Source organism: Lepidochelys kempii, chromosome 3, assembly GCF_965140265.1.
Source record: "Lepidochelys kempii isolate rLepKem1 chromosome 3, rLepKem1.hap2, whole genome shotgun sequence".
Taxonomy (NCBI): domain Eukaryota; kingdom Metazoa; phylum Chordata; order Testudines; family Cheloniidae; genus Lepidochelys; species Lepidochelys kempii.
In genome coordinates, this window is record NC_133258.1 from 11526624 (window position 1) to 11551023 (window position 24400).

General features: G+C 48.4%; 1 protein-coding gene across 1 annotated transcript; it reads left to right on the plus strand.

Moving 5' to 3' along the window:
* The first annotated feature begins 19247 nt into the window (after positions 1 to 19247).
* Positions 19248 to 24077, plus strand: LOC140908116 (interleukin-17F-like). Its single transcript, XM_073335083.1, has 3 exons — positions 19248 to 19280; positions 22638 to 22876; positions 23840 to 24077. The coding sequence occupies exons 1-3, from the start codon at positions 19254 to 19256 to the stop codon at positions 24075 to 24077; spliced, it is 504 nt and encodes a 167-aa protein (XP_073191184.1). The 5' UTR covers positions 19248 to 19253.
* The last annotated feature ends 323 nt before the right edge of the window (positions 24078 to 24400 follow it).

The window sequence follows — 24400 nt, forward strand, 5'->3', positions numbered from 1 at the left end:
GTGTAATTTAGCTGTGAAGCAGTTGGGGGAAGGCGAATGTACTATAACACTTCTGCCAGGGGTGTTGGGAGTAACAAGGGCTGGGTCCTTCTTTCTAGGGGATTCTCTACCATTTGTTTACTATTAGCTGGAGCCCCCCGCAGTAATCTGGGAACCCATATCCACTCTGGCCACCTTTTGATAGGCAAAACTGGACCCACTCGCAAGCACATTCAACAGAGGTTTAAATGAGTTTTATTGGGGAAAGGAAAGGGTGAACTCGGACAAATTTTGCAGTTTCACTTTGTCACCTACTACCTCAGGGGGGCATGTGTCACAGCCACAAACAATTGGATCCTGAGTGGCTGATGCAATTTTTCCACCTCCCAATCCCCTATTTGCAGTTCATGGGTTCCCACTTTCCCCACTCTGTTTGTGGTCCCAAGAAAATCAGGGTCCCTGTTTCTTAAGCAGTTCTCAGGCTCTGCCACCTGTCCTGCTATAATGATTTTAGCAGCTAGGACAGGGAGGCCTCACTAGAGGGGACCAGTGAAACGGCCTGCAAACTCCTCTGCTCCCACCGTAGTCCACCCAATTGCTCTGTCTGCAGGATACTGTGGTTGGACCCACCTGCCACTTTGCTCTACCTACTGCTGGCCAGCTGACAAAAATGGCTGCTGAGCGCTGCCTCCTTCTTGTCAAACAGCAGGAGTCACAGCTGAGCTCTGCTCACAAAGGCAACTGCAGTTCTCAGCTCAGCTCTTTCAGTTACAAAAGGACCAGTAATTGAAAGAAGTGCATCTCAACCTCTTTGATACCAGGGACCAGCTTGCTGCTTTCCTAAAATGTCTCAGGGAAATCTCAGGGACCGGCCTGGAGGTTGCCATGGAACGCTGCTGATACATTGAGAAACACTGATCTAAAGAATCCAGCAGCGCCCATGCCACCAAAAAGACATTTCTAACAGCAACTCAGAACATAATCAGACTTCAAAGAAAGAGAGAGTAAGTCCCAGGCCTCTGTCCCCAGCCTCAGCAAACATTAGTCTCCCTCAGGGTGATCCCAACCCAGTCAGTATCCAGGCTTTGCCCGGGTGATTCCCAACAGGATAATCTCCAAAATATTGTCCCCAAGTACAAAATGTAGCCAAATGATACCCCAATGTCCCCAAAATAGCCAGTTAATATGTAAATAAGGTATTGCCTCTCTCAGTTGACTCCCCTTGCTCTCCAGCAGGTGACAGCAAAGAACACAGTTGGTATTTAAATCCGGTACAACCTCACTCAGTTGATTCCCCTTGCTCTGCAGCAGATGCCAGCAGAGAGCTCACTCAGTTACATCCCTTCTCTGATAGGCTTCATGTCACCAGTCCATCTTACTTTTTTTTGTGCTGATTTTTTTGAGGAAGTGCTCAACTTTTGCAATGAAAATTCTTTCTTCCTCCGTTTTTCCAACCATCTGAAATTTCTAAAAATTTAGTACTTTGTTTTTCAGCCCATTCGACGTGAAATTCTTTTCTAGATATAGCAAAAAGAAAAGGGGTACTTGTGGCACCTTAGAGACTAACCAATTTATTAGAGCATAAGCTTTCGTGAGCTACAGCTCACTTTATCGGATGCATACCATGGAAATGCCACAAGTACTCCTTTTCTTTTTTCTAGATATAGGAAAATGGGGAAGGAGAAAGGGGGTATGGTAGAACTAGCCTAACTCTTCACTTTTCCAGGCAGTTGGAGTAGGGTGAAAGAAACCTGTACTACAGCAACTTCTGAGTCCCAGGCTTTGTAAAAAGATTGGCTGTCCCTGACAGAAAACATTTTGACCTCAGCCTGCTATTTTTGGTGCAGACAAGGAGCAAATGTAACACCTCTTGCCTCGATCCCAGAGGTAAGCCTGTGTAATTATGGACTCCTTACACACCTCGATGAATTTACTCACACAAATAGACCTATTGGCTTCAGTGAGACATTGTGGGGTTGTGGATGTAACTAACTACTCAAGCACAATCTAGACCTAAATCTTTACTGTAGTCTCAGCAGTAGCACTAACTTGCATTTTCACCTTCCCTGGATTTCACTCTTGTTATTTAGGGCTGGACTGGATGTAGACATTCTACTGGTGTCACTGTATGGGGTAGGGATGTAATTTTTTACAACAGTTGTACTTGTAAAAACCCTAGTATAGACAATTACACCAAACCAGAATAAGCTATGTTACCATAAGCACTTTTTATAGCAGTATAATTGCATCCATATTAGGTTCTCCCCCTCCGCATGCCCCTTTTATCTGTACCCACATAATTAGACTGTTACCTTGGTTGAAAATCCCCAAGCTCATTTTCATTCTGTTAGTTTTCAAAATAGAATGATTTGTTGTTTGATATTGTCTGCATAATTTTTATTGCATATTGTCACTGGGTACATACACCCGATTCAGGGGTATCCAGTCATGTACAGTTGGCAGGGGGCTTTACTCCCCAGCTGCTAGAGTCTCTCTGATGGCCTAAGCCACAAAAACAGGAGTGTGTGGCCTAGCAGTCAGTTCTTTGGGCTACCCTTTCTCTCAGGCAGTGTGACCTAGAGGTCAGAGTTCTTTGGGGCCATTATGCAGGGTCTCAGACCTTCAAGCCAGGTAGAGCACCCAACCAGTTCGGTCTTAGGATTTCAGATAGTGTAGAGCAACAAACATGCAGTCTGGGGTCCTCAGGCAGGGTGGAACAGCAAACAGCCTGTAGTCCTAGCTCTGGCAGGCAGCACACAAACACAGGCCTGATGTGAGGAGGCTGCCACCCCAGGGGTGAGGTTGGTAGCTGGTGGTAGGGGACCCACCCTACTCCACCGGATCTCAGCCCAGGCCCCGAACAGTGGCGGACGGTTCCGCTACTGGGTCAGCAGGGATCCCACCACAACACTATGGCTGGGCCAGTGTCTATTTTCCCTGGGCCACTTCCTATCCTGTCTTTCGGTGCAGCAGTCCGCAGGTCCTTTGGTCCCAGGGATCTCCACCTGGAGAGGTTTCTGACAGGTTCAGTTCCCTCGCAGGTCTCTGTAGGCAGTCCAGGGTCCGCCTGGGGTTTGGTGTGCCTGGTCAGTGTAGACTGGGGCTCCCGCAGCTCTCCAGAGGGAGCTTGCAATACACATCCTTCCTCCTTGGCAGTCCAGCCCAAATGAGCAGCATGGCTTCCCTTTATACTCTGTCTTCAGGCTGAGTATGTCCAGCAGGGAGGGAGGGGCATGGCTTCCTCAGTCTGCATTAACCCCTGCAGGTCCAGTGGAAGGTAGATACACCCTGTCACACACATTTTTCATTTTCAAAAATGATTTATTTTTTTTTAGTTTGAAATCACAGGTTTTCAAAAAGACACTTTGTTTGATTTTGGGAACCCCCGGTGGCTGAGCTGTCCAATCAAAATCAGCAATACAGCAAAAACAAACCAGCAGTGTCGATGCCTGAAGACGAAGAAGGCTTACTGACTGAACGCACGCAATCACACAAAAAAGAAGGGAGGTATAGTGAGAACTGCTAAACACAAAGGTTCAATGATGGCTGAACATAAGGATGTTAGAACACACAGCCCAAAGAAGACAACTGTGTGGGAAGACTAAATGTACAAGGAGAAGAAGATCAAAAACTAAAATGAAGATTGTGACTCTCTTTTTGTTTTGTGTTTGTATAGTGCCTAGCACAGTGGGTTCATGGTCCTTAGCTGGTGCCCCTAGGTGCTACTGTAGTGCAAATAATAATATTCATTAATAAAATAATTAATAATTGAAAAAATGAAGGACAAAAGCCCAACAGGCTAGCTTTAAAAAAAATATTTGTAGTTTCTATTAAAAACTTTTGAAAAGTTAAGCATTGCCAAAAGAAAACGAACTTACTGGCTTCACAAAATGTTTCATTTCTGAAAAGGTCATTTTTTTGCCTCCCCGATAAAAGACGATTTGTTTGCAAGATTCTACCCAGCTGTAATCACTCTGTATTTCCCCAGATGCAAATAATCATGGTAGCAAAAAATAGATGAGTGGAACGTACAGCCATATCTTAACATCACCATGTTTCCTGAGCGCTGGGATAGCATTCTTGCTATTCAATGAAAGACCACATTTGCTCTTTTCTTGGCATAGCTGCTATGAGATCTAGTTGGAGGCCTTGACTTCTAGGGCCTGTCATGGGGCGATTATCCATCTGACACCCAAGTCTGCCTAGATAGTCCCTCCTCCCCCCATTGACTTTCATGGCTAGAGGCCCCGAATTGGGCTTATTTACAGATAAAATCTGAAGCTCGGCTATGTAATATGCAAATACAGTACTATCAAGAAAACAGTTTAACCTAATTATGCTGACCAAACTTTCGATTCCCATCTCATGAAGCGAATGCACTTGGTCGAGTCAGCAACATTTTGATTGTTTGGGTCAAAGATCTGAGCCCAAGACTCTCGCAATTGAAGGCATTCTTCCCCCACAGCTGGGATCGAAGCGTTCCTGCCCTACATTTAGGCTTAGACTTTGAGCTGCATCTCTGTGGTGGCTTTCTCTGTGTTGTTAGCGCAGACCCCATCCCTCTCCTTACTTGGATAAAAATGCAAATCACAATCAGGAACCGAGCTCACAAATGATGGACCAAAGGAAAATAATAACAGTTAGCAAATTAGATAGCACCAAAAGCAAGGGTTAGGTTGCTGATTCTCTGCTCAGACGGCCCACAATCCCACGGTAGCTGGTTGTTTCTGCTGAAGACAACAGTAATAAAATGGCTAACAATGTTGATATTTAATTTTTCATAAGGCTTCACAGTTAATTGTGCCCACTGAGATGACTGGGGCAGTTCCCATCTCTCTTATGATGAGATCTTGGGAACTTCTGAGTGCCCTCAATTCCCACGCACTTTAATCAGCACTAATTTAGCTCTTAGGTGCCTAAATGCAGTGGTAGGTGCTCAACTTAATTTAATCACCTAATTTCTAGGCCCAAAGTGAGCTTCATCTCCTCAGACAGAACCAGAGGATAAGGATGTGACACACTGAATACAGATTCACTTTCTATGGAGTCCTTTATACCAATGGTCTCCCACAGCCCCTTACCCAGTTCAAACTCGTGCACATTTCCCACACTCCGAGCATCAACCTCCCACAGCTGTGAGGGTCGGTACTGCCAAGAACAGACGGGGAAAGTAGGCCTCAGAGAGGAGACGCAAGCAACACTCACCCAGTTAGGGAGCTGAGACTGGAACCTTGATCATCTAGCTCCCGTGCTATAGGCCTCAACCACCTGAGGTAAAGAAATTTGCCTTCACTTGGCACTAGTAATAGGGCCCTTATCCTCTCTGAGCCAGGCACCAAACACACAGCACTAGCGCCAGCTCACCAGAGCAAGGATTAGAGCATGGGTCAATTACGGGAGTGGGTGGGGAAAGTTCTGCAATGTTCTAGCTGGGATGGCCACCGCAGCAGGATTTGAACTGGGGACCCTTGGAGCTAAAGAGGCAGGTTCCTGAAGCAGTGTGATTGTGTTGGGATGTAATGCCAAAACGCTGTTACAAAACACCATTCCACCCGCACCTGAAGTTGTGGCAAGTAATGCCTACAAGTGATTTCAGTGCTGGGTACAGTTAGTAGCCCTGGAACTACTGGGACAGGTGAGAACTGTTTTCACAACGCTCCCAGCCCCTGATCATCTGGAAAGTGAGACACTGGGCCCGAGAATAAGATTTGGTTTTTTTGCATGGTGGCTTTGGATATTCATTACAAAGCTACAGGGCTAGCCTGGTTGTTTTGAAAGGACCATCACCAAGACTTTTGCCACAGCATCTTTTGTGTCCTCACTCTTGTCTACACGTGGCCCCTGGAATACAACGGTGATAGCAATATCTCCAGGAGCTTCTTTCTAAGTGACTCCCTGGTCCCACCTAACTTTCACCAGCACAGGGTTCCCTTCTTGTAAGGACGTTTCTCGCTTGCCCCCCAGCATGGCTTTCTGGGACTTTTAAACTGAGCAGAGCCAGACAGCTGTAATCTTACAGCGGCCATTTTGTAATTAGCTGCTGTTTGTTGTATCTTCCACTCTTCCAGCTGGTTTGTTCCCTGCTTTGTTTTCCTGGTTCTTATTGCTGAGGAGCTGGGACATTCTCTCAGGCCTACACATACCCCAGTAATCGTGCAGTTCCAAATGTAGTGCACCAGGGGGCACTCTAGTATAGCTAAGGCTTTGGCTTTTTATCACCATACTGTCTAACAAGGTTAGATGACACCCTGTGTCTCTCAGACCCTCTCCCTGTCTTCCAGACCTCTGGTTAGAGCCTCTACAGTTGGTAAGGCCTTATCTACACTGGGGTTTAACCACCAGGTTAGCTGTGCTGCTGCAAACCCGCAGTGTGGACAGGCAAAGCAGCTGTAAGCGGTGATTTCCACTGTTGCAGTTTATTTCTGCTTTGAACCAGTGTAAGTTGCACTGGGGCATATAGCGGGTTTGCCTGTCTAAACTCGGGGATTGCGTTGATTCAGCTACACCACTGATTCGCTGCTGCTGGCAGACACGAGCAGACCCAAGAGCAGACCCCCATGATCTAAGGCCTGTGGAGGCATCTTTCACTTTTTTGCAATGGTTTTGCTCATCCCAGAAATATCAGAAAATCCAAAAGTGTTCTCCCCGTGCTACTGCCTCACTAATAATCTCTGTATTGTGTGGGGACGGGCGCTGAGAGCGCCAGATGTTGTGGGATGTTTGAAGAAACACACTGATGTCTTTGAAGAGCCAAGACTCGCTTCGATATTCATTGATATCGCTGCATAATTCCAGGCTCCCCTGCTGCTGCAAGAGGGGAAAAGAGGATCGGCTAGGTGATTGAGTTCCACAGTGCCACATGGCACAAAGGCCCTTGCCTGTAAGTAAATCAGCAAGTGCTAGTACCTAGACAGCAAAACCAAGCTGCATCCTTCGAGGAAGAGCAGCTCAATACAGACATGGACTTTCCCCAGAGTGTCTTTGATAATATGTTTCAGAGTAGCAGCCGTGTTAGTCTGTATTCGCAAAAAGAAAAGGAGTACTTGTGGCACCTTAGAGACGAACCAATTTATTTGAGCATAAGCTTTCGTGAGCTACAGCTCACGTCATCGGATGCATACTGTGGAAAGTGATAATATGATAATATGCTAACTAACTTTTTGATAATATGCTAACTAACAGCTATCTGAGTGGAAAGGAGTCAGGTGGCAATGATGACGGTGGCAATCAGACTGAGAAAAACTCCCTGCTGTGTGGGTTAGACTCTGCTAAGTGCTGCAAGGTGCTTACGCAACCTACACTTCCATTGAGATCGCTGGGAGTGGAGGAACGGTCAGCCCTGATCTGGAGCATGGACCTGGGCACTTAGTGAGCATAAGGATGACAATTAATAATAACACCTACCGCTTACATAGCACATTTCATTAGGAGATCTCAAAGCATTTTACTCACGAGGGCAGTATCATCACGCCCATTTTACTGATGGGAAAACTGAGGCATAAAAAGGTGATGTGACTTGCCCATGATTGCCCAGCAGCAGAGCTGGGAATAGACCCCAAATATCTGAGTCCCAGGCCAGCGGTCTGTCCACTAGGTGACACTGTCTCTATCAAGGAGCTGTTACTGAGGCTATGGTGAGTGAAATGTGCTTCTGTTTTTGACAAATGACCAAGTTAATTTAAAATGAAAATGTCTTGGTGTTGATTACCAGGAACCAGGAGCGACTGTCCTCTGCCTCAGAAGAGAATTTGCCAATGAGCACGGTGTCTTAACTGGTGGTTAGAGCATGGGGCTGGGAGTCAGGATTCCCAGATCTAGTCCAGGCACTGCCACTGATTATGAGACCACAGCTTAACCGCTCAATGCTTCGTTCTACCCACAGTGTGAATCTGAGAGCATAATTTTGTTCAGGGTGTGAAGGCACACTCAAGAAGTAATAAATGGTGAGGTTTGCATTGTAACCCTGGAGAGTGCTCTAGCCACACATCACAACAATCCCTCCTCATCTTTTAAGAAAGCTGGTTCTGACAATACAGAGGCAGAGCTGGCCGTGGCTGCTGTACCAGACAGGTGAATGTTTAAGAACCCAGGGAGAACATAAGAACATAAGAATGGCCATACTGGGTCAGATCTAGGGTCCATCTAGCCCAGTATCTTGTCTGTGGGCAATGCCAGGTGCCCCAGAGGGAATGAACAGAACAGGTCATCATCAAGTGATCCATCCCCTATCGCTCATTCCCAGCTTCTAGCAAACAGAAGCTAGGGACACCATTCCTTCCCATCCTGGCTAATAGCCATTGATGGACCTATCCTCCATGAATTTATCTAGTTCCCAATGATGGACCTATCCTCCATGAATTTATCTAGTTCCCAATGATGGACCTATCCTCCATGAATTTATCTAGTTCCCAATGATGGACCTATCCTCCATGAATTTATCTAGTTCCCAATGATGGACCTATCCTCCATGAATTTATCTAGTTGTGCTGTGGACTTCAATGGGAGCTAGGAAAGACAAAATACTTAGGCAACCTCTTTGTCCGCCAGAATTTGTTCTTTGTTGATTGGTTCGCCGTTTGATTACATTGATTTTCCATGTTGTTCAGAACTGCAAGCAAGTCAAACAAGTGCAAATGTCTATGCACTAGGAGAGCTTGTAGGAAAACCAATAGGATGTTATTTTAGAGAGTCTCGGGTAGCGAAGGGAAAGAAGCGGCGCGTAGAGTTGTGCGGATGCAGTCATGGTCTGTGGGTGAGGTATATTACGGGCAGGAGGTAGCAGAGTCAAGGAAAACGAAATCACTCAGAATAAGTATTACTTATTTGTATTAAGGTTTTGCTACACACCGTACATACATGCACACAGTGAAAACCAGTGCCTATCCCAAAGAGCTTACAATCGAAATCGGTAAGATGGACAAAGAAAGTATTCCTGTCTCCATTTTACAGATGAGGGACTAATGCATGGAGAGATTAAATGTCAGTAAGGCATCGGTGGAAGAACTGGGCATTGAACCTAGGCCAAAATACCTTCCCTACAAAACCATCCTTATGGGGCAAGGATTGCTAAGGCCGGGTCTGCACTGGAAAGGTTTCCCAGGGCCAGTTTTACTGGCATATAGCAGTTGACATGACAATGTTGCTACAGCACACAGGCAGGCTGCCTTTACCGATCCCATACTTTATAGTGCCACTATTCGGTGACAAATAGAGTGCAGTCAGGTGATTAAAGACCATGAGTGATTTGCTTTATGGCAGAGGTGGGCAAACTACAAGCTCCGTCCGGCCCATGGGACTGTCGTGCCCGGCCCTTGAGCTCCCGGCTGGGGAAACTAGCCCCCGGCCCCTCCCCTGCTGTCCCCCTTCCCCTGCAGCCTCAGCTCGCCGGGCTGCCAGAGCTGTGGGCGGTGGGGCTGCAAGCTCCTGCCAGGCAGCGTGACTGCGAGCTCCTGCCGGGCAGCACGGCTGCGAGAGCTGCTGGCCTGCCCCGCTGCTCTAGACTGCGTGGCGGCCTGGCTGGCTCCGGCCGGGCATACGGTTGCCAGTCCTGGTGCTCTGAGTGGCATGGTAAGGGGGCGGGGAGTGGGGGGGTTGGATAAGGGGCAAAGGGTCCCAGAGGGCAGTCAGGGGACAGGGAGCAGGGGGTAGTTGGATGAGGCAGAGGTTCTGGGGGGAGGTCAAGGGATAGGGAGTGGTTGGATAGGTGTGGGAGTCCTGGGGGGCAGTCAGGGGACAGGGAGCAGGGGGCAGTTGGATGGGGCGGAGGTTCTGGGAGGAGGTCAGGGGATAGGGAGTGGTTGGATAGGTGTGGGAGTCCTGGGGGGCAGTCAGGGGACAGGGAGCAGGGGGCAGTTGGATGGGGCGGAGGTTCTGGGGGGAGGTCAGGGGATAGGGAGTGGTTGGATAGGTGTGGGAGTCCTGGGGGGCAGTCAGGGGACAGGGAGCAGGGGGCAGTTGGATGGGGCGGAGGTTCTGGGAGGAGGTCAGGGGATAGGGAGTGGTTGGATAGGTGTGGGAGTCCTGGGGGCAGTCAGGGGACAGGGAGCAGGGGGCGGTTGGATGGGGCGGAGGTTCTGGGGGGAGGTCAGGGGATAGGGAGTGGTTGGATAGGTGTGGGAGTCCTGGGGGGCAGTCAGGGGACAGGGAGCAGGGGGCAGTTGGATGGGGCAGAGGTTCTGGGAGGAGGTCAGGGGATAGGGAGTGGTTGGATAGGTGTGGGAGTCCTGGGGGGCAGTCAGGGGACAGGGAGCAGGGGGCAGTTGGATGGGGCGGAGGTTCTGGGGGGAGGTCGGGGATAGGGAGTGGTTGGATAGGTGTGGAAGTGCCGGGGAGCAGTCAGGGGACAGGGAGCAGGGGGCAGTTGGATGGGGCGGAGGTTCTGGGAGGAGGTCAGGGGATAGGGAGTGGTTGGATAGGTGTGGGAGTCCTGGGGGGCAGTCAGGGGACAGGGAGCAGGGGGCGGTTGGATGGGGCGGAGGTTCTGGGAGGAGGTCAGGGGATAGGGAGTGGTTGGATAGGTGTGGGAGTCCTGGGGGGCAGTCAGGGGACAGGGAGCAGGGGGCGGTTGGATGGGGCGGAGGTTCTGGGAGGAGGTCAGGGGATAGGGAGTGGTTGGATAGGTGTGGGAGTACCTGGCCCTCCATACAGTTTCAGAACCCTGATGTGGCCCTCAGACCAAAAAGTTTGCTCACCCCTTGATGGGCTTGAAATTCATTTTTTGAGTTAAATTTCCAAGGTGTTTTTATTTAAAGCAGACTGGAGAAACAAAGCAATTCCATCACATGCACCTGTGCTCAACAGCAGTAGACCTCCCGACTCCGGAAGGGGGATGTGATCTTAGAGGTGACATTTGGAAAAGGGCTGAGAACGGGGACTCCTGGGTCCTCCTTGGTTTTTTAATTGTGATTTGTGTTGCATAGTGCTCGTTCATCTAACCATGGGGGTCTCAACATACTTTGTGGCTCTGTAGAACTAGCTGACATGCCATAGCCCAGCACATACAGACTGCATAGTCCTTCTGAAAGGCAGGGCAAGTAAGTGGATGAAATTTGGGTCTGCCACATTGTACACCTACTTTCTATTCTCAGCACTGTCAGCAGCGCACTTGTGCACTGGGTGTTCTTAGCTACCCATCGGGGAATGATACCTGCCTTGCTCAGTAGGAAAGGTGATGAATTACAGAAAATTATTAATATCAGTAAGTGGAACAGATGAGTCTTTGACTCACAGTCCCCTGGCTCATAGGCCTTCCTCTGTGCCAAAAGGTATTTCAATAGCACCAGTGTCTATGTCCTGTTCAGAGCTGTCACTGCATACATTTGTCTCAAAGCGATGCAGGAGGCTCAGTGGGCTGGTAGGAAGAAGTTTTCAAAGGCATCTAAGGGAGTTCAGCATGCAAATTCAACTGATATTGTGTGAAGTATTTCTTCACACAACACATAGTCAACCTGTGGAACTCCTTGCCAGAGGATGTTGTGAAGGCCAAGACCGTAACACGGTTCAAAAAACAACTAGATAAATTAATGGAGGATAGGTCTGTCAATGGCTTTTAGCTAGGATGGGCAGGGATGGTGTCCCTAGCCTCTGTTTGCCAGAAGCTGGGAATGAGCGACAGGGGGTGGCTCACTTGATGATTACCTGTTCTGTTCATTCCCTCTGGGGCACCTGGTACTGGCCACTGTCAGAAGACAGGTTACTGGGCTGGATGGACCTTTGGTCTGACCCAGTAGGGCCGTTCTTATGTTCTTACGAAATTCAATGGCTGTTGATCACATAACTCCGTAAGGTGCCTTAGAAACTTCAGCCAAAGAGTGCAATGAATTCCACTGTGAAAATGGTGATATTCTTAATTGTAACTCAGTCAAATATGGGCAGATTCTCATGACACCAGTAAAAGGCACCCCTCTGACCTCTGCACTACATCCCTGCCAAATCTGGATTCCCTGCTCCTTTAGCCTGTGATGTGAAAATTGTTCAAACAGTGCCTGGAGATTTGTTTTATGTATCAAAAAATCACCTCTTTTGGATGGACCGCCTGGAAAATGAGTGCAACCTTCTTGATGAATGTGTCATTAAACTTCAACCCAAGGCAAGTGCCGAGCATGGAAAATTTCAGCTCGAGAAGTTAATATTTGCTGAAGTTACAAAGTTTGCTGAAGTTACGTAATCAAAAATAGGGGGCGATAATGGAAAGTGTTTGGAAACCTTAAAAAATGTCACCATTGCGCTGCCTGTACTTATTTCCATTTGATGAGATACCTGCAAAATCTAACCCAATATACAACGCAACGCTTTGCTCTGTTCCTTTACCTCAAACAGTCAATTAGGAAAAAGAAAAGACCAGAAAATAGGTCAATTGTTGACCTGTAAATGTGCAACGTTGGTAATTCTACTGTCACTCGGTCTCCTTCCACGTTCCATTTGTCGTCGTGTTCATCTGTGGATGTAGAGACTGATGACAGTCTGGGCCATTACTGGCAAACAGGAAGCAGTCAGAAGAGAAAATGTGTCATGAAAGTTGCTGTCATCCAAAGAGAGGAGCCAGCGGGATGGTGACTGTAGTGACCTGAAATATCAAAAGTTAATGTGACACGAGTGGCTGGTGTCAACATGATTCCTACCAGATAAGTGTCCGGGTCCAAAAATCAAGATTACAAGTGGCAATGACACTAAGGGTTGATGGGTATGGTTCTCGGGCAAGAGGCCATTGTGTTAGGCACTGTACAAACACAGAGCAAAAAGTCAGCCCCTCCAGATACTTAGAGCATACAAACTAAGTGTATGACAAGAAACAACAGATGGATACAGACAGACAGGGGAGCACAAGGAAACATTGATCAGCATGATGGGCAGTGGACTCTGCATGCCAGTGAAGAAGAGTTTTAAGGAGGAATTATAAGGCAAACAATGAAATACTCTGCAGGAGGTCAGACTAGTTGATCATAATGGGGCTTCTTGGTCTTAAAAATCTGACTCTATAATGGCTTTCTAGTCCCTATCTTTCTACAAAGGTAGTGTGGACTGGAGGAACGAACACAAAGTTGAGTTAGGAAGTCCTGTGTTTTAATGTACTGCCTTGGAATTTACCATGTGGCTGTGGGAAAGTTACTTCACCTTCTGTCTCCGGGCTTGTCTACAAGGAGGGAATTGACTGGAATAGCTATTCTGGAACTTCTCTGTGTGTGGACACTCTAGGCTGGAGTAAAAGTCACTATTGTTTCAGAATAATTACTCCGCTTCCACGGTGGGGTAACTATTCTGGAATCGAGTGACTTTTATTCTGGAATCGAGTGTCCACACAGGGAGCTATCTGCAACAGCTGTTATGGTCAGTTTCCTGTGTCTCCCTATGCCTAGTACTGCAGTACGCTCACCCATCCACCTCACAGTAATGTTGTCAGGATTCTAAAATAATCTGTACAGTGTTTATCTCTGAGTGACCCCTGCTTATCATGATAATCGTAATTGTCTCAGTGTTGCTCTGTGCTCCCCCAGTTATTTGTTGCATCTACCTCTTGTTTCTCATCTTATACTTAAATTGTAAGCTCTTCAAGGCAGGGATCACCTTTTGTCGTATGTTTGTATAGTGTCTAGCAAAGTGGGCTGGGAACCCTTGGTTGCTACCCCAGACCAAAGCAACAATAATGAAGTGCTTTGAACATGTGAAGTACTACATTCATGCTAGAACAATTCGATTATTCTACACTAGTTATTGTACAGGGCCCATCACCATAGTATCTGAACACCTAGAAATGGTCCCTCCATGTCCTGGCAAGGGTGAATAAAGGTCAACAAGAACTCAGCATCACGTTCTATCAGTGGTGTATTTTCCCCTAATGGTGGGGGTGGAGAGAAACGACTGGCATCTAAGTTCTAGTTATATGGAAAGTGTCTGTGCAATTCTTGATTCAACATTGAGGTTGGTGAAATGGAGCCTGGTCTTATTGTCTCAAAAAAAGCCATGCAAAGCAATAGCGAAAGGAGCGCTTGTTTTGGGCAGCTCTGCTAGGAAATTTTATGCACGGCCATGAGCGTGGTGGGCTCCCCCCAGGTCACAGCACAGAGACCACCATCACGCTTATCACCAATCTGCTTCCTGATGAGCGGCATGAGGAAGGATGGTTGAGTGCATAGGGTTGGGGTGTGCCCCCTAGGCCAGTGGTTTTCAAACTTTTTTTCTGGCGACCCAATTAAAGAAAACTGTTGATGCCCGCGACCCAGCGGAGCTGTGGATGAGGGTTTTGGGGTGTGGGAGGGGCTCAGGGCTGGGGCAGGGAGTTGGGGTGCCAGAGGAGGTCAGGACTCTGGGCTGGGGGTGCAGGCTCTGGGGTGGGGCCAGGGATGAGGGGTTTGGGTTCCAGGAAGGGGCTTCAGGTTTGGGGGGGCTCAGGGCTGGGGTAGGGGATTGGGGTACAGGTTTGGGGCACGGGCTTACCTCCGGTGACTCCTGGTTAGTGGCGCAGCTGGGGTGCAGAGGCAGGCGTGCTGCCTGTCCTGGCATCGCGGCCCATGCTGCGCTCCAGGTGGAAGTGTGCAAGTGGCTTTTCGCGGCTCTCGCTAACAGGCATCTCCCCCTCCTCCAGCTCCCATTGGCCATTGCTCGCGGCAGGGGCAGCACGTGGAGCCCCATGCCTCCCCCCTGCCTAGGAGCCGGACCTGCTGGCTGCTTCCGGGATGCAGCGCGATGTCGGAACAGGTAGGGACTATCCTGCCTTAGCTGGGCAGCATTGCCAATGGGACTTTTAATGGCTCAGTCAGCGATGCTGACCAGAGCGGCCATGACCCAGTGCCTTCCATTCCCAGAACTGGGTCGCGACCCATGGTTTGAAAACCACTATCGTAGGCAACTTGTTGTCAATTCCCCGCTCAGCCGCAGATTGCCTGGGTGGCCTTGGGTGAGTGACTTAACCTATGCTGTGCCTCAGTTCCCCAAATACTTCACGGGGCTGTTGTGAGGCCAAAATCCACAATAAGATGCATGGGTGATGGGGGCCATGTAAGTATCTAGACAGACAGAAAGCTTTAGAGGGGGTTCCTGGGCAACAGGGATGAGGTGCTTGTGAGGAGAGTTTTCAGGGCTCATGATACGTCAGTTCAGTGGTTAAAGAGAGGCCCCGATCTCCAGTGCAATTATTTGTCCACCAGTACCAAATTCACTAACCAAAGAAAAATACAATGCTAAGAAAATGAGCTGTCTAATGTAACTGTGATGGCTCCGGGATGAAACCCCGAGATAGGCAGCCTGGTGTCTGTTGCTGTTTCACGGCATGACAGTCTGTCACTTTCCCACTTCTTTTGAGGGGTTGGGGTTTTTTGAGCTTTCATTTCTAATCTGGGAAACCACCATAAATTCAAAACCAGTGATCCAAATCCAGGGTTCCTTGACCACATTTCTCTGAGTATTTTCAGTGCTGCCAGCCCATCGCATGTGGAGTTAATGGCAGGTACATAAGCATTGCTTTTTAGTACTTCACATACTGTGATCCTTTACACTGTGTTTAATAAAAGCATGTACAGCAATGCTAAGATGAGCTCTTGCAAAAAATGGGCCCAAGGGTCTCATCCTGTAATGAGCTCTGTCCAGGAGTGAATGAGGATCCATCTGGGAGAGCTCACAACACAATAAGTGTATGCTGAATGGAGTTGAATGGTTCTGTTTACTATAATGATCCAAGGATAATCTTATTTAGTGTGTTTGTTGATCTCAAAGCTCTTTACTAAGAAAGGGCAATCTTATTATCCCCATTTTCCAGATAGAGAAACTGAGGCAGAGAGTGAAATTATTTGCCCAACATAACCCAGCAAGCAGGGAGTAGAGCCAGGAACAGAACCCAAGTCTCATAAGTCCCAGGCCAGGGCTTTAACCATTATGCTCCATTGCCTGGCTGTTCCTCTCTGCCCTCTTTGCTCTTCATTGCTCCCCTCTAGTCCATCCAAAGTGCAGCTGCTAAAATTATTTCCCCCAGCCATTCACTTCACACCTCTATTCAGATACCTTCAGTGGCTCCATCTTGCCCACCAGAGTAAGCTCAACTCCCTTAGCCTACCTTCAAGTCCTGGCAAAAGTTGGCCCGAGCCCACAGCTTATATCTGACGTCTTAGCTCCAGGTGACACTTTGCCAAGGATGGCAGTCTTGAGGGCTTCTTTACTAGGATCCTCCATGCTGCCCTCTATGCATGGCATGACCTTCCAATGCAGGGGCCCCAGGCCCATTCAGAACCCTTGCCCAGACACACTAACCCAGGGCAAATGCCCTCTCAAGCACAATGTATGCATAAAGGGAAATTTACAAGGCTTTCTTGGTCATCCCCCTGACCATCCCCAGCCTCTGAGGGATCGTATACCCCATCATAGAGTCAAAGAGGGTGCACATGCTTTATTCTAACAAATTTTCAAGTATGTGTTTTGGATTTTTTGCAATATTCATGCATCTCCTAAATATGAATTAGAAGCAAAACCCTCCTGAGATCAACAACAACAACATTATTTAAGGTTGCCAAATCAAGCACTCAGAAAGAAGGAAATACAAAAGTTATGGTTGCTTGTACAAACTCAGTATGGTCCCCTTGTGCATGTACATTATGAAAAAGATTTTAATTATGTGATCACATACTATTTTGCCCCACAGACTCCTGCCTCATTCAGTGTGAGGATAGATGAGTCATTCAATATTTCGATTTCTCCTCATTGTTCAGTGTGAACCCTGCCCAGAAGACTGAATCACTGAGTGCCTCCCGCGCTTCTCTGATCATCACAATAGTATCGGAGTGCTCACACAAACATCAATTCATATGTTTTTACAATCCCCGCTCTGAGATGAAGGGCTGGTATTATCCCCATTTGATAGAGGGGGAACTGAAGCACAGGGAGCTTAAGGTCAAAAGCAGCCATACATTTTGAGTGCCCAGTTTGAAAGGTGCTTAGGGAACCTCATTTTTCAGGGTACTTATCATTGTATAGCCCTCTACATGGTCAAAACACAGGTCCCATTGCAGCTATGCGTGCTCAGTACTTCTGCAAATCAGACTGCAGGGTCTCAAGGCAGGTACCCAGACACACGCAGTTAGTAACCACCTGTGAAAAGTTTGGTTTAAGTGACTTGCCCAGCACCACACAGGAACTCTGGCAGAGGAAGGGATAGACTCCAGTTCTCCAGGACAGCATTTAACTGCCTTAATCGTGAGACCATCCTTTCTCTTCCTGCAGTCCCCTGCCTTATTCACTGCACACCTTCCAGCTTCTGCAACAAAGGAGGATGGGGCCCTGCAGAGATGTCTCCTTCACTGCACAGTCCTGATTCATCCCCAGAGCAGGTCCATCCTGAGCACTGAATGAGGCAGAGGTCCTGGGAAAAAGAATACTATGTGACCATGTAACTAAAAACTATATCATAATATGTATGCACAAGGGGGTGAATTAAGGTTGTACACGTTCCTTGCCCAGCAAGTTCCAGTCTTTCCCCCATCCAGTCTCCTTGCCAAACCATTCCCCGTTCCCACGACACACTCCTGGCTCCTTGCCCTGCCAGTCCCAGTTCTCTGCCCTCCCAATCCATCTTTCTCCCCCTTGGCCTCCAGTCACCACCCACCCATGTTCCCCATCAGCTCCCAGTCTCCCTACCCAGGCTTCTTGTCCAATCGTGGTGTTTCCACCTCCCCTGGTGTCTTGTCCCAGTCTCTTTGCCCAGCCAGTCCCAGTTCTCCCTTTGCACTCTGGCTCCTTGTCAGATCTGTCTCTCCTCTCCCACCTCTTTCTCTGCACCCCACTGGTTCCCAGTTCCAGACTCTACAAAGGCACCTCCTCCAATTTCAGTGTCCCCCCCGACTAGCTCCCAGTATCCCACATTTCCATCCCCAGCTTCCAGTCCCAGTCTCCTTGCCCAGTCAATCCCACTCTCCTCCCAACACCCAATCCCACTTTCCTTCTCTCCCTCACACTAGCCACCAATCCCAGTCTTCCTCCACCCCAGCTTCTTGTCCCAATCTCCTTCTCACACCTTCCCCTCCTAGGTCCAGCTCTTGTCCCCTCTGCATTTGAACCCAGTGACTTCCTCTTCCACACTGCCTGGTTGCCAACAGAGAAGTCACGGAGAACATAGGAGAGGCAGGGTCCCTGCTCTCGGTTCTGGTGCCCGGCCCCACCTTGGTCCTGAGCAGCCATTACAGGGAAAGTCCAGCTTGTCCCATGTAGCCCTGAACTGGAAGGACCATACTTAATCACTTTGTGGGGATGCGCAGTCTGGTCAACGGTACTAGGACCTGAGAGAGGCTCCAACATGCACAGTGAGGTCAGAATCTTCAGGGATTTTAACGGCTCAGCGCTGAGAAGTCTCTACTGAGCATGTGGGAATTGGGGTTTTTCAAAGGCTTATAATTTGGCCAAATTTGGGAGAATTTTCAAAGAACACCGAAACCCTTGACAAGTTTCAAGTCCATGCCCCAAAATATAGGGGTCCAAGAGCTTTCCAAAGGAATTTTTTTATCATGGGCAAAACAAAATACTTTCTTCTCGTCTCAGAAATGAGTCAGGAATATAGCCTAGTCCCCAGTGCCTTTAACCACAAGGGAACATCCTTTCTTGTCTTGTAGCCTGCTGCCCCATGCACTGTCCAGCCTGGGCACAGAATGAGGCAGGGGACCGGTAGAGGAACTAGCAGGTGATCATGTAGTTAAAGACTGTACTGTCATGCTCAGGTACATGGGCACTTAATTAAAGTGGCACCAGCAATCTAACTTTTGAGTGCTTGACTTTGTGATCTTAATGTTCTTGTACGTAGATTTTTGTAGGCAGTATTTAGGTCTGTCTACATAGGTGTGTGTGTCTGTGGCAGACGCATGGAGAGAGAACTGACTAATATGAAGAAAGAAAAAAATGCTGACAACACAAGTGCAAAAACGGATGGCACCAGTCTACATCTCTTTCGGGCTATTTTATCTCTTATTTATCACTTTATCTGCATCTGATCATTTGGTCTGGGATTCTGATATCTGGGTAGTCGGTTCATCACGTGTATTTTCCTTTCTGCCTCCCCCCCGTAACAGCTTGAGGATGTGGCATAGAAAACGTCAAATGTCAGCTCCTCCTGACCCAGAACCGCAAGGAAGGGTGGAGAAGCCACATCTTCGCTGCAATGGAAATGATGGGAGTGATTGAAAACCCTTATAAAAAGGAGCTGTAGCTGGCTGATCGATATATTCGCAGTGAAAGACCTCCTGCAGAAGGATACTCACCTACTGCTTCAGACAGTCCAGCTCTGCAGCGGAAGAGAGATCGCCATGGCTTTTGCAAGACACCCCTCACTGGTGAGTACTTTTATTTAACCCAGGTGGCCACAAATCTCACTCCTTTGGACACCAAGGGCGAGGGTGAGCATCCGTCCCATATTTAAAGGGACAGTCCCGTTTTTGGGGACTTTTTCTTATATAGGCGCCTATTGCCCCCAGCCCCCTGTCCCGTTTTTCACAGTTGCTATCTGGTAACCCTACCAAGGGACCACTTATGCCAGAGGTGCGTATGAGTGACTCCTCTTGCCTGCAGTGGGAGCTACTCACAGGCAGCATGATTAAGCCCTCGGGCAGTGGGACGAGTTTGGGATTTTCTTTAAAGCTTTCTCAAGTGGATTTAGGGCTGGTGAGAAGTGCTGGGTTGATAGCCCTGGGGACTTACCTCTGCCATTTCTCCACTGGCGGTGCAAGCTGCCCTTCGCTGTTTCAATAACCTACCCCAAGCCTGTTTTGAAAGGAGCCCTTCCGAGGGGGACAGGACTGTGCGTTATTGTTATTTAGTTGTAATGACAGTGCCACTTACTGGTCCGGATTGGGAGTGGCACTGTATAAGTTCATCGACAGAGACAGTTTTGGGACACTAGATGGGAAGGGCTCTGAGTGACTACAGAGAATTCTTTCCCAGGTGTCTGGCTGATGGATCTTGCCCGCATGCTCGGGATCAAATTAACCCCCGTATTTGGGGTCAGGAAGGAATTTTCTCCTGGGTCAGATTGGAGGAGACCCCCAGTTATTTTCACCTTTCTCTGCAACATGGGGCCTGGGTCACTTGCAAGTTTAAGCTAGTGTAAATGGTGGATTCTCTGTAACTTGAAATCTTTAAACCATGATTTGAGGATTTCAGTAACTCAGCCAGAGGTTAGGGGTCTATTCCAGGAGTGGGTGGATGAGGTTCCGTGGCCTGCAATGTGCAGCAGGTCAGACTTAGATGATCATGGTGGTCTCTACTGGCCTTAAAGTCTATGAGCCCCTGCCTCGACCAGCTTACAATCTAAGCAGACAAAGCTTGGGTGGGGAAAGAGAAGCTGACAGGAAGGCGATTTGCCTAAGGACACAGAGCAGGTCAGTGTCAGAGCTGAGAACTGAACCCTGACTTTCAGCTCATTGCCCTTATCCACTGATTTTTCAAAAGGGCTGCATACCCAGGGGAGTCAATGCGAGCCTGATGGAGCTACGCAAAGCTTCAGCGAGGCAGGCACCTCTTCCCACAGTGCCGCCAAAGCCGCTCAGCTGTGACTGTCCCCCGTTGGGTTGCCGGGCACGTTTAGTCCTTGGCACCTGCCCGGATGCTGGGTTGCCCCGCCACCCGGCTGTAACCTTTGACGAATGTGGGTTTGAATCCTGTCTTCAACAGGAATGTGTCTGGGTTTTCCCCTTCCACAGCCCGGGATGGCAGCAACACTCTTGCAATGTTCCCTGTTTTGGTGCGTCAGCGTCTCAGCTTTTACTCCAAAGACAAAGGGAGTGTCTAGCACCGCAAAGCTTGAGCACATGACACGAGTGCACCCCAACCGCCCCCCAAACCAGAAGCCAAATCAAAAGCAGCCAATAATAATCATTATTATTTTTAAAAAAATCTCATGATTGTCGGGGCCTGACCCGTGATTGCCGAGTGCTTTGGGATGGCAGGGCTGTCTTTGTGTGTGCCACAAAACCGCAGGACCCAGCTGGCACGATTGCCAACTCTGCCAAAGGCAGGCTGGGGGCTGGAAAAGAAGGGGGTAATTCCTCCAGCTCCGGGCTGAGTTTCTTTGGCAGAGCGGTGCAGGAGGCCTCAGGGCTTGCAGGGGCTGTTTGAGGGCGGAGGGACTTTGGCAGAGTAGCACCGTGGCCAAGGATGTAGCCTAGCAGGGATGATTGCAGGTCAGGAATCCTGCAGGCTGGGGCAGGGCTGTAGGGAGGCCTGGGCTTGACAGAGCTGGGGATGCTACTTGCCAGTTAGAGCTGATGTGCTGGGGCAGAGAGGTGTAGAGGATACTTTGGCCTCTCTGAAGCTTAGCTTAACTTTGAGCATCTAAATTAGGCCCTCCCTGATTGCTGGGACACTTTGGAGAACCAGGTCCCACAGTGTGGATTTAAAAGCTTAGCATTGTACTCCCCTTTTTGAAAGCTTCAGCCAAGAGAGAACGCGCAGCATTCCTCAGGTGCCCGCGTGTGATATAACCTTTCCAGGAGCGATTCGATCGCCTGAATCTTCAGCCTTGAATCTCATCCAAACCTGTTCACCCAGCACTCACTTCATGTCCTGGGCCATGTGTAGACATGGATCTGCAGAAAATCCCCCTGATCTGAACACCCCTGGACTTTGGGAAACGATCGGATAGGAACGATCCAGTCCTGGATCCAAATCCAACCGCTGTGGAGCTGGCTTTCTCTGATCCTACTTTTCTGCTTAACAGGGACAGAGATTTTCTTTGGCTGGTCTGTCTCTCATTGGCTTGGATTTGCTCCTTTGCCTTTATCCTGCTTAGAGCACCACTATCTGATTCTGTTGTTTGTCCTTAGCTTTGCTCCTTGTGATGGTGTCTGCCTCCCCCCTTGCTGGATTTCACTGTGCCCTCCTCCCCAGCATTTCCAATGTTTGGTTATGTCCCTGGAGCCCCCTGCATGCACAGAGAGACCAGGGAAAATGGACTGGACTTTGCATTGAAAAGTACTCTACCAGATGCAGTAAAAGGGAGTAGGGGAAAGGGAGAAGTGTAAAAGAGACTGGGACAATGCAAGTGGGCAGCTGTGGCCTTCTGGATCAAGCTAGGGAGTCAAGCATCCTGGGTTCTGTTTCTGCCAGCGCTGGCTTTGGGCAAGTCACTGTAGCCAAAATGTTCAAATGTGGGTGTCTAAAGTTAGGCACCTAAATCCATATTTAGGCTCCTAAGTGGCTCGATTTTGCAGAGGTGCGGACCATCTAGCTGCTTCTCTTCCATATCCAGCCTTGTGCATCCTAGCTTGATAATAATCAACCCCCAAGAGCAGGACCTGTCATAGTTCTTAGAAGAGGCATCTCTACTGAGTGCAACTATTTATTTTAAAGACAAAGATAACCATAAACAAAGATTTTCTTGAAAACTCTGGGCTCTGTCCACCTTTGAATTGTCTTCCATTGGAAGCAGCATAAGCCTCTGCTGCTGTGCTGGCCAGTATGTTATACCCAGCTGAGCTAGAGCTGCGGGTGAATGGTAACCATAATCCAGCGCTGATTCCCCGGGATGGATGAATTGGCCTTCACTCTAAATCACTGTTCACCGTGCTTCGCTTGTGCTTTGCTCTTCCTTCACAAGAGATTCCCGAGTGAGGTGTCACTGGAGTTGTTTGATGCCCTTGTCAATTCCAAACTCTGATCTGAATAGAATCAAGAAAGATGTTTCTCTCTTTCAGTTCAGGACACTGCTGCTGATCCTGGTGCTCTCGGCTAAACCAGCCCATGGGAGGGTTGTACGGACTGTACCCAACAAGGAAGGAGGCACTAATGAGAAAATGAGCGACGACTGCCAGACCCAAAAGAATTCCAGATTCCCTCTAAGTGTGAAAGTCAACATACACATCAGCAGCCCCAGTCATGCTATCAGAATGGCTCATGATGTCAGGAACCGGTCTATATCTCCTTGGGATTACAGGTAACAGGCACATCCCATTGCCTGGAAATGCACTGGCCACGCTGCACTGCACAATTATCCGCATGTTCCCATTGTGAACAAGAAGGTCGTTGTGTGCTTCCAGCATTTGCAAAGGGTATTGGGTGAATTTGCCATGGAACTCCACTAGGTGTCCTCAGCCAGAGCACTGCTACATTTATCTGATACAGAGGAATTAAAAACACTCTCCTAAATTTTCAGCCATTTCTAGGAAATCACTCTAAACTAAATAACACAGGGGGATTCCTTTTACTGTGTCTCCTAATGCAGATCAGTAGGCATGTAAGGGGGAAAAAGGATAAAAATATAAAATGAATAGAAGGAAGTACCTTTGCACAGTGCATAATGAACCTAGGAAACTCACTGCTACAGGATATTCTAGCCTCTGTCGGGGATAGGATCATGGGCTAGATGGACCATTGGTCTGATCTTGTGTGGTCACTCCAATATTCCTATTCTCTGGGCAAATTTACAGTAAACATAGCCATGTCCAGACTAAGAATAGCATCTATTTATTAAGTAGAATAAAATTACAAGGCCTATCAATCTGTTTGCTTCAGGCTAAAAATTGATCACAAGCTTAGGCTCATGAATTAGCCCCAAGATTGTATACTGCGTGGTTCCTAAGTGCATCATCTCTATGCTTCTCCAGAAACATCCTTCACGGACCTCATTTGGAAATAGGGTGACCAGTTGTCCCAATTGTATAGGGACAGTCCCGATAGTTGAGGCTTTGCCTTACATAGGGGCCTAATGCCCCCCACCCTCACCCTGATTTTTCACACTTGCTGTCTGGTCACCCCATTTGGAAATAGGTTATTGGGTGAGAATAAACACTGATCTGTTGAGTGATTCATGGAGGAGACTCAGACCCTGCCACTCTGCATTGTCCTCCGAGGAATAGCAATTTCACAGAATTCATTCTCTTTGTGTCTTGATTCACAGCATGACCAAGGATCCCAACCGGTTCCCCGAAGTGATCGCCGAGGCCAAGTGCCGCCATTACAGCTGCGTGAACGCCTTGGGGCAGGAGGACTACAGCATGAACTCCGTCCCCATCCAGCAGGAGATCCTTGTTCTCCGACGGGAGCAGAGAGGCTGCCAGCACACCTACCGGCTGGAGAAGCAGCTCATCACCGTAGGCTGTACCTGTGCTGTGCCTCTTCTCCATCATCAGTCCTAAGAGGGTCAGGACAAGGAAGACACATGGACAGCTAGCCAATGTAACAAATGACATGTGTAACAAATTCGTGATTACTCTGATCTGCCAGATCCTCATGAAATTTAACCTGAATTTCAATACAGAATTGGAGGTGGGGGTGGGGATTTTTTCCAGTGCTGATTATCAGTGTTATGAATTAATATTTACATTATGGTAGGGCCTCCAGGCTCTGATCATGGACCCCTTTGTGCTAGGTGCTGTACTGACATAAAAGTAGAAATGGACCATGCCCTGAAGAGCTTGAAGTCTAAGAAGACAAGCAACAAACAAAAGGAAGGGAAGCA

What these genes read in the sequence shown, in the direction of transcription:
- LOC140908116 (XM_073335083.1), top strand. Translation starts at nt 19,254, where the DNA reads ATGGCTTTTGCAAGACACCCCTCACTG. An exon ending in TTGCAAGACACCCCTCACTG is followed by an intron (nt 19,281 to 22,637) that starts GTGAGTACTTTT and finishes TCTCTCTTTCAG; the next exon opens with TTCAGGACACTGCTGCTGAT. An exon ending in ATATCTCCTTGGGATTACAG is followed by an intron (nt 22,877 to 23,839) that starts GTAACAGGCACA and finishes CTTGATTCACAG; the next exon opens with CATGACCAAGGATCCCAACC.